Raw genomic sequence first — 9,168 nt, forward strand, 5'->3', positions numbered from 1 at the left:
AGGAACGGGGGAGAAGTGGAGAGAGGGAACCAGGTGCAACAGCCAAGGAGGGCAAAGGTACAAAAGGGGCGGGCAACCAATCAAGAGAATTGCTACCGCAGTCAGGAAAAGAAGCTCCCTAAGAGGAAAGACCGCCTCTTCCCTCTTCAGAAGGTGTCAAGACACCGTTCTAAAAAGAGGGGGGGTGTTCTGAACACCCCAACAGGATTAAAGAGTATGTGCGTCTTTAAAAAAAAAAAAAAAAGGCTAAAAAGAAGAAAAAAAGAGGGGTGTGGCCACAAAAATAGTCGTTTGCGGCTGAACCACCGTTTGCGCGGAAAAGTCCCGCCCTTTTTACTTACGTCATCGGACAAGATGGCGGCGCCCAGGGCGGTAGGTGACCGCGGCTCCTGGAACCCTCCAACTATAGTTCACTTTGCAGCTCCCCTCGAGACCTCGGTCAGCCTCCAGGGAAGCAAAAGCCTGCGGTGGCAAAGCGTGTCCGGCCGGGCCTTGCCCTAGGGACGCCAGTGCACCTCTCTGGGGCCACAGAGAGTCTCGGGCCTCGCTGGGCGGAGACTCCTGAACGAGGTTCTGGGATTTGGGGGAATGCAGAAAGAATTAAGGATACTTTTGCGCGAAATTCCTGGGGAATTTAAGGGTCTCCTAATGCCAACATTTGGGATTGCGGAGGCAGGGGGATCAGGAATCCCGTCGGTAAATAAACAAGTAAACCTTAATAGAAAATAAAAGGACTCAAACTGGGCGGTGGCGGCGCACGCCTTTAATCCCAGCACTCGGAGGCAGAGGTAGGCGGATCTCTGTGAGTTCGTTCAAAGCCAACCTGGTTTACAAGAGCTAGTTCTAGGACAGACTCCAAAGCTACAGAGAAACCCGGTCTCGAAAACAAAACAAAAAAAAAAAAAAAAAGGAGAGAGAAGAAAGGAAGGAGAAGAAGAAGGAAGGAGGGAGGAAGGGAGGGAGGGAGGGAGGAAATCAAAGGACTTGATATTGCAGGCAGGAACCAAGGAGTGAATGTGGAGTTCCGAGGAAGAGTCCAAGGGAAATTCCTAGAACTACCAATAGTCGTTAAATTGGAGAATGTAGTTAGTGGTAGAGTGCTTTGTTGATACCCTAACACTGAAAGTTACATCAACCATAGATGGGCAGCCAAGAAATTAGTAGTTAAGCAAGACCCTAGGAAGAGCAGGGTAAAATCTGGGTCATTGTTAAAGCTCCCGTTGAAGTGCATGACTGCCGGGGTTGCTGAAAGCCAGGCATGGAAGCCCACTTGTAATCCCAGCACTCTCCTCAGTCAAACTAACTGACTAGAGTAGCTGAGTTGGGGTGCTCCAGGTACAAGTGAGAGACTCTGCCTCAATATATATAGTAAAGGGCAATTAAGGAAGAACCTGGCCTCAACCTCTGGCACAAGAATGCATACTGCATACATATGCTGCCTCCCCTCCAAAAAAAGTGAATTGATGAGAAATTAGGTATAATGGGAGTTTGGGATGAAAAAAATAAGGATTTGGTGGAAAATTAGAAGATCTTGAGAAAATCAAGACTGGCTGCATTAAGGGGTAAAATTAAAAGTCATGGTGTAAGATTTGGGGGTGGAATCCACCTCCAGGCTCACCCCAATCCTTTCCCTCTTCCCTTCTCCAGTTCCTGCGCTTGGGTGCCCGAGAATGGAATGGGAGGGCCAGGGGCATCCATAGCATGAGTGAGCCCGTGACCCCAGACAGCAGTCGGAAGAAAAGAACGCTGTTACAGTTCCTCTCGGACTACTTCCATGACATCCATGCTCTGAGAGAGTACCTGCTTCGGAAGCAGATACTGAAGGTGAACCGGAAGAATCGGTGAGAACCTGTGGCTTGGCAAGACCCCTGAAAGACCCTGCCGGCCAGATCTTCCAGCAAGAGCCCCCGCTCCTGTTCTAGTCAGTCCCAGGCCAAACTGTGGCTTCGACTGCCAGCATAACCAGCTCACATCTTCCTCTTTGGCCCATCCCTTCTCTGAGACTCCACTCTATAGGCATTCCACCACCAGCCCTGTTTGGGGGTCAGGCTGACTTTTCAGACATATGTGGCTAAAACATATCTCTCACATTTCCCTTTTAAAAGAAATCTTACTCTCAAGCCATCCCCGTCTAAGGATGGGTGCCACTGGCCACCCAGTTGCTAAGGGTGAATTTGAAGGCATCGTCTGTGGCCTCTCTCTGCCTTCACATCTAGTCTACCAGTGTCAGAGGATTCCCAGGGTCAATCCCACCACTTCACTGTGTGTGGCCTGCCCTGATACCTTTCATTTTAAGGTTAGTATTTTGGTCACTGTTCAATTGCTGTGAAGAAAAAACATGGCCAAGGCAGCTTTTAAAAGAAAGCATTTAAATGGGGGCTGCTCCCAGTTCCAAAGGGTCAGTCATGACCATCATGGGAGCATGGTGGAGGCTGGCCTGGCACCGGAGCAGCAGCTCCACAGGTTGCAAGCCCAAAAAAAGAGTATGATACTGGGCCTGGCATGAGATTTTGAAACCTCAAAGCCCATCCTCAGTGACACACTTCCTCTAAGAAGGTCATACCTCTTAATCCTTTCCAAACAGTTCTGCCAACTGGGGACCAAGCATTCAGACATGTGCCTATGGGAGCCATTCTCATTCAAACAATCACCATTCTCTTACTGCTTGCTGTTACCCTGCTCTCTGGAGCTGTAGTTCAGGCGGTTCTGAGCCACTGGATGTGGGGTGCTGGGAATCCAGCTGAATACTCTGCAAGAGCAGCAAGTGCCCTCAACTGAGCTAAGCCATCTCCAGCTTCATTTTTTGTTTGATTTGTTTTGTTATTGAGGGAGGTTCTCATAGCTCAGCCTGGCTGGATTTGAGCCCTGATCCTCCTGCTTCTACCTCCTGTGTGTGCCATACCTGACCAAGAAATGGTTTTTAACATGAGTCTCCACTGTCAGGCTGCCCCCCATTTGTCGTCTTCTCAGACTGCTTTTCTGCGATTTGCAGTTACTTCTTGCTTTGTTATCTCTCCCCCACTACCAGGTGGTTCCACAGAGGCAGAGACAGTGATGTGCTCTGTCCACTGTGATCCCAGTACACGGCACTGAATAGGCACTCAGGTTTGCAGCCAGCTAGTCAATACTTGCCTGCTGCCCTGTAGTCTTCCCTCATAGAACTGGCACATAGTGAGAGGCCCCAGGCTTCACCTTTGCTCTCATTTTCTCCACAGAGCCTTCGCTGACATCCAGGAGAAATATGGACCATATGTCACAGGTGCCCTCTTCATCCTGAAGCAGGGAGGCGCAGTGAAGTACGACAGCTGTCATGAGAGGATGTGGAGGGTGGAGCATCTCTGCTGTCTTAACAGCTGTGTATCAGGGGACTTGTTCCTGGACTCGAGTTTGTCATTTATAAAATGAGATGGCATGCAGAGCTGAGGCGAAGACTCAGCTGGTAAAGTGCTTGTTACATATGCATGAGGACATGAGTCTAGTGCCCCTGTAAAAGTCAGGCATGTGGGGTACACCCTGATCCCACTGCCAAGGGGGTAAAGGCAGGACAATCCCTGAGGCTCTCTGGCTGGCCAGCCACCTAGCCTGACTAGCAAGCTCTAGGTGAGTGATTCTGTCTCAAAACGTGGTGGAAAAGCAACTGATGGCAATGCCTGACATCACTGGCCTACATGCATGCACACTTGTAGACACACACACAAAGACATACAAATACACACAAATTTTAAATTAACAGCCAGCCCTTTGATCCCAGCACATGGGGGCAGAGGTAGGTGGGTCTCTGTGAGTTCTAGGCCAGTCATGGCTATATCTTAAGACTTCCTCCTTTAAAAAATAATTTAAAAATTAAATTATATATAGCTAGGCATGGTGGCACATGCCTTTAGTCCCAGCACTTGGGAGACAGAGGCAGGTGAGTCTCTGTGAGTTCAGAGGCCAACCTGGTCTATAGAGTAAGTCTTATGACAGCCAGAATATATATATAGTGTGACCCTGTCTTAGAAACACCATAAATAAGTAAAAAGAATTATGTGCGGCATTGCTAATACAGGGTTTGCTTTCAGGACTGGGATTTTGGTCTAAACAGCTGTCATGAGGTGGGATGTCTCAGTGCTCAGTCACACCAGGCAGCTGGGGGATGTGCAAATCCTCGATCCCGGCTACTCTTAACAAGTTCAGCCTGGGCTACAGAGCAAAACCCCACCTCAAAAAAGTGTTTTTCTGCCTGGTGAGGTGTCACACTCCTCTGACCCCAGCTCTGGGGAGGTAGAGGAGGGCAGACTGAGTGCATCTCCTAGCTGGGCATGGTGGCATGTCCTTGAGATCCCAGCTTTGAAGGTTGAGGCCGAAGAGTTAGAAATTGTAGGCCAACATGGGCTACATAGTGAGACCCAAGACCCTCCCTCAAAAAAGCAAACAGCAAAAAAGGTCTTTATGCTCCTTTTTCCCCTTTTAAAAAATGTATACATATAAAACATATATGGGGGTTATTTTGTTCTTATTTTTTGTTTGTTTTTCAAGACAGGGTTTCTCTATAACAGTTCTGGCTGTCCTGCAACTCACTTCGTAGAACTTGAGCTCAGAGAGCTCAGCCTCCCTCTGCCTCCCAAATGCTGGGATTAAAGGCATATACCACCACTGCCCAGCTTTAAATATATATATTTTTAACATTTACTTCTTTAATATATGAGGGTGTGCTTTTGCCACTGTGTGTATGTAGCAGTCAAAGGACAACTTAAAGGAGTTAATTCTCCTTTCACCATGGGGGCCCTGAGGAACTAACTGGCTGTCACACTTGGCAGCAGGCAGCCTTACCCACTAAACCATCTCTCGTCTTTTCTTTTCTTCCTTCTGGAAAAATACTCAGTTTCTGTAGGCTTTATGTACTCCTACCTGGTCTGAGGACTTCTGCCGACTCCTTAGGATGAGATGTGTGTCTGAAAATAGCTGTCAGCAGGGACTCACACATGTAGCTCTTTCCTTCAGTAAATGTATGCTGGGGAGTGGGGGGTCTCACTCTGTAGCCCAGGCTGACCCTGAATTCCCAATGCTCTGGTCTCAGCCTCCCAAATGCTGGGCTTCCAGACATGCAGCCATGCCCATCTCAGTCCTGGCTCTGAACCTGGACAGTATCTGGGCTTCTGGTGTCCTGTGTGAAGGAGTGAGGAGGGTGCCGACCTGCCACCATTGCTAGGGTGGCCACACTTGGGAGCCAGGCAATGTCATAACCCTACTCCTCATTCTAGGTTTCAGGACAAGGAGTGGATCCGTCCAAATGAGCGTGGCCATTTTCCTACCGAGTTCCTGGAGTTCCGGAAGGTTCCTGTGGAGGCTGTGGATGCCAGTGGCTGTGCTATCAACTACCAGGGCATGAGCAACCTCCGTGAGTAGGCCAGGGGTGGTGTTGGGCTCCAGAAAGGCCCTGGTGCCACCCACCTTCTCATCCAACAGTGCCCCTGAAGGAGCTGCGGTTCCTGTCGCTGCAGTGCTGCCCCAACGTGGATGACTGGTGCCTTAGCCGTCTCTACCTTCTGGCTGACTCGCTGCAGGAGCTCTCGCTGGCCGGGTGCCCCCAAGTCTCAGAACGGGGCCTTGCCTGCCTCCACCACCTCCAGTAAGATCTCTACCCAGACCGACCCTATGCCAGCAGAGCATAGGGGGTTCTGGGTGCTGCTAGCCATCTGTCTGTACCCTCCCTGTCGTGATCTAGTACCTGTGGTAGGTGAGCACAACTGAGCATTCTGTGTCTTGAGAAAGAACTGACTCCCAGGCTTGCTTCCTTTGTATATGGACGGAAATTCTGTGGGAGTCACACTGTCGGGGAGATCAGTAAATTTCACATATTTAAATAGCTGTAGAGTTTTTCTGGAGGGCTAGGGGTGTGGTTCAGTGATAATAGTTGTTTAGACTTCCCCAGTATGTGGCTCAGTGGTAGAGCCCCTGTCTGGAGTCCCCCAGTGAGGGGCTGGGAGCATGTCAGAGCTAGAGTGTTTGCTTAGAATGTACCCGTAAGGGGCTAGGGGTGTGAGTCAGCAGCAGAATGTGTGAAGCCCTGGGGTCCATCCATTCGCGCGCACACACACCCACAAAGAATAAAAAGAGGAACTATTAGTTGAAATTAGGGTCACACACAGATGCCGCTCTCACAGCCGTCCTTCTCACCCTTCAGGAATCTCCGCAGGCTGGACATCTCAGACCTCCCTGCCGTGTCCCACCCAGGCCTCACTCAGATCCTGGTAGAAGAAATGTTGCCCCATTGTGAGGTCCTTGGCACTGACTGGGACCAGGGCCTGAAGCTGGAGCCAGACCAGCAGCCTCAGAACACACTGAGCCCTGTCTCTCCCTAGCCTGTGGCCCCACTCTTGCAGGATCTTGTGGGGCTTTGTGGAGTGTGATGTTTTCTCACTCTGGCTTCCAGTGAGGTCCATTCAACCCAAAGGAACATTGGCAAATAAGAAGGCTTGAGTCAGGGTGCTGACTGGTGTTTGCCTGCAGCTGTCAAACAGCTGTCACCATGGCCGACAGCCCTCCATGGACAGCTGCTCATAGCGCCACGGTTTCTCATTATCCCTGCTCACCAAGAGCATTCCCCCGAACTGTCCATATACATGTCAGCAGGACTGTGGCCAACATGAGAAACTGTTGGTTCTTTACAGTGGTGGTTCCTCCTTGTGCAGGGTGCATCAACTCCACAGGTGGAGCATCCTTGGCCCACATTCATTAAAGGCTGGCAGCACCCCAAGCCGGCTCCACGGCATCGCCCATGGATTTACAGGCTTGCGTGCTCGCTTTAGCAGCACATATAATAAAATTGGAACGATTTACTGACTTGTACTTCAAATGTGGTGTTTCTTGAAAATGGATCCTAGCCCTTGGGAAAATGGTCCCTTCATCCGGCACAACAGATTTCATCAGTAGAGGGCGCTAGAGAGAACCCAACAGAAAGGCCAGAACTGCCTGGAGCTTGAACTGTACAGTGGTTCCCCAGGACCCAGATTGCAGATTGCTGGGTGAGGTCGGCACCCTATCGACTGAATGACTCCTGGTACCCATGTTACCAGTGACTGTCATGACTCCCAATACACCCTGCGAATGTATGATTCTTTATATTAAACTTCCCTGTTCGCATTACCTTGTGGCTTTTCCTCCCAACTGGATCCAGATGGATAGTTCTAAAGGTTCAAAATTAAGCTGGCAGTGGTGGCGCATGCCTTTAATCCCAGCACTCAGGAGGCAGTGGCAGGCAGATCTCTGTGAGTTTGAGGCCAACCTGGTCTACAAGAGCTAGTTCCAGGACAGGCTCCAAAATCTACAGTGAAACCCTGTCTCGAAAAAAAACAAAATCAAAAAAAAAATGGAAGGGCTGGAACTTTGAGTGTGAGCACAGCAGTAGGCTCCATGTTAGGGGAAAAGGGGGGGGAGATGCTAGAGATTCTGGCATGTGTGCCCTGTAGGTCATCTCAGATGACCTGAGGTAGATGCCAACAAGCTGCCAACTACAATATGTACCCATGACTCCTGTGCGGACAGCAATGGCCACAAAGAGAGTTTGGGGCTGGGATTTTGGGGATTGCTCTTGAGTCCTCAGAGGGTGTGTGTGTGTGTGTGTGTGTGTGTGTAGCCAGTCTGAGAACTTCAGAGCTCAATGACAGCCCCAGAACTTCACTCTTGGAATGGGGTGGACTCAGAGTCATCAGGACTTGACCCCCGCACCCAGCCACTTCAAGGCTCTTTTGCCAATACCAAGGAGCCAACAACCATCTGGTGATGACCTCACCTGGGCCCTGGATGCCCACTATTCTTAAAGATTTGTTTATGTGCACAGATGTAAGTCACCACGTGTATGCAGTCCCCATAGTAGCCAGAAGCTGGCATTGGATCCCCAGGAATTGGAGTTTTAGGTAGTTGTAAGCTCCTGTGTGGGTGCTGGGAATTAAACCTGGGTTCTCTGCAAGGGCAATAATTGCTCTTAACCACTGAGCTATCCCTCTAGCCCCATGTGTTCATTATTCTTAAGACTTCAGAAAGCACTCAGGAGGCAGAAGGCAGGCAAATTTGTCTACATAGCAAGTTCCAGGCCCACCAGAGCTACAGTGTGAGACTCAAGTTAATTAATAAAAAGAGAGTCAAGAGTGTCCTCTACTGCTGACAAAGCCATAAACTCTAGGATCAAATCCACTTCCTCCAGAGGGAGGTAGACCTAACTGATAAGAAAAAGACTCTAAGTTGGGGTAGTACTGCCCAGTGGTAGCATGCACGAGGCCCTAGGTTCAATACTAGTACTTCCCCCAAACCAGTGTTCCTGCACTAGGGAAGCTGAAGCCAAAGGATCACAAGGAATACAAAAGAAGACAGAAAGAGAAGGGCTGGCAGGTGGCTGAGTGGTTAAGAGCACTGATTGCTCTTGCAGAGGGCCCACCTTTGATTCCTAGCAGCCACAGGCAGTTCACAGCTGTCTAACTCCAGTTCAAGAGGATCTGATGCCCTCTTCTTGCCTCCAGAGGCACCAGGCATGCAACTGATCAGAGACATACAGGCAGGCAAAGCTCCCATATATGGAAGAAAAAGAATTTGAAATGTGTATAGGTAAAAACCTGAAAGTGTGTAGAGTGTGTGGTGAGGACAGTTGGACCAAATCTGTTGAACAGGTGTGCTTTTGGGATCTAATAAGTTACCCTGTGCCACAGAAGTGGTCTGGCCGGTGGTTTGGCTGATTGGAACATGGACCCAAAAGTAGCCAAAAACTAGATGGGAGCAGATAGTGAAAATGCTCCAAACCATGGTCCCTAAAAGTAATCTGCCTCTGACCCTCTGTTACTCAATCCTACGTTGTTAATAGAGGCTTTCTACTGAGCTCTGCTGGTTGCAGCAGCTGTATGGATTCTCCCAGTTGGACCAAGGCTGCACTCCGCAACCAGAATTACTTGCTTCCCGCGAGACTGTAGGCCCCAGGAGGAGGATGCCACAGTCACAGAGCCTCAGTGCCATAGAGGGAGAAGGGCCAGGAGAGCCGAGAGGCCTTATCCAGCCTCTCCCAAGGCGGTGGGCTTGACCCTGCCTGGCTGTCTTCCCTACAGAAGCTCTTATCCCATTAGCACTCACCATTTCCTCCATTTGTTCCCATGGGCTCCATTCTTCAAACTTGGAGGGAGGAAATCAGGGCTGGACTGA

General features: G+C 49.8%; 1 protein-coding gene across 1 annotated transcript; it reads left to right on the plus strand.

Moving 5' to 3' along the window:
* Positions 1–223: 223 nt before the first annotated feature.
* On the plus strand, positions 224–6,831 carry Dmac2 (distal membrane arm assembly component 2). The gene is made up of 6 exons (XM_038340560.1): positions 224–372; positions 1,648–1,841; positions 3,216–3,296; positions 5,244–5,380; positions 5,449–5,611; positions 6,167–6,831. The coding sequence occupies exons 1-6, from the start codon at positions 355–357 to the stop codon at positions 6,342–6,344; spliced, it is 771 nt and encodes a 256-aa protein (XP_038196488.1). The 5' UTR covers positions 224–354; the 3' UTR covers positions 6,345–6,831.
* The last annotated feature ends 2,337 nt before the right edge of the window (positions 6,832–9,168 follow it).

Source organism: Arvicola amphibius, chromosome 8 (assembly GCF_903992535.2).
Source record: "Arvicola amphibius chromosome 8, mArvAmp1.2, whole genome shotgun sequence".
NCBI classification, from domain to species: domain Eukaryota; kingdom Metazoa; phylum Chordata; class Mammalia; order Rodentia; family Cricetidae; genus Arvicola; species Arvicola amphibius.

Coding starts and splice junctions, on each gene's coding strand:
- Dmac2 (XM_038340560.1), top strand. Junction 5,381..5,448: donor CCAGGGCATGAGCAACCTCC/GTGAGTAGGCCA, acceptor CTCATCCAACAG/TGCCCCTGAAGGAGCTGCGG. Junction 5,612..6,166: donor GCCTGCCTCCACCACCTCCA/GTAAGATCTCTA, acceptor CTCACCCTTCAG/GAATCTCCGCAGGCTGGACA.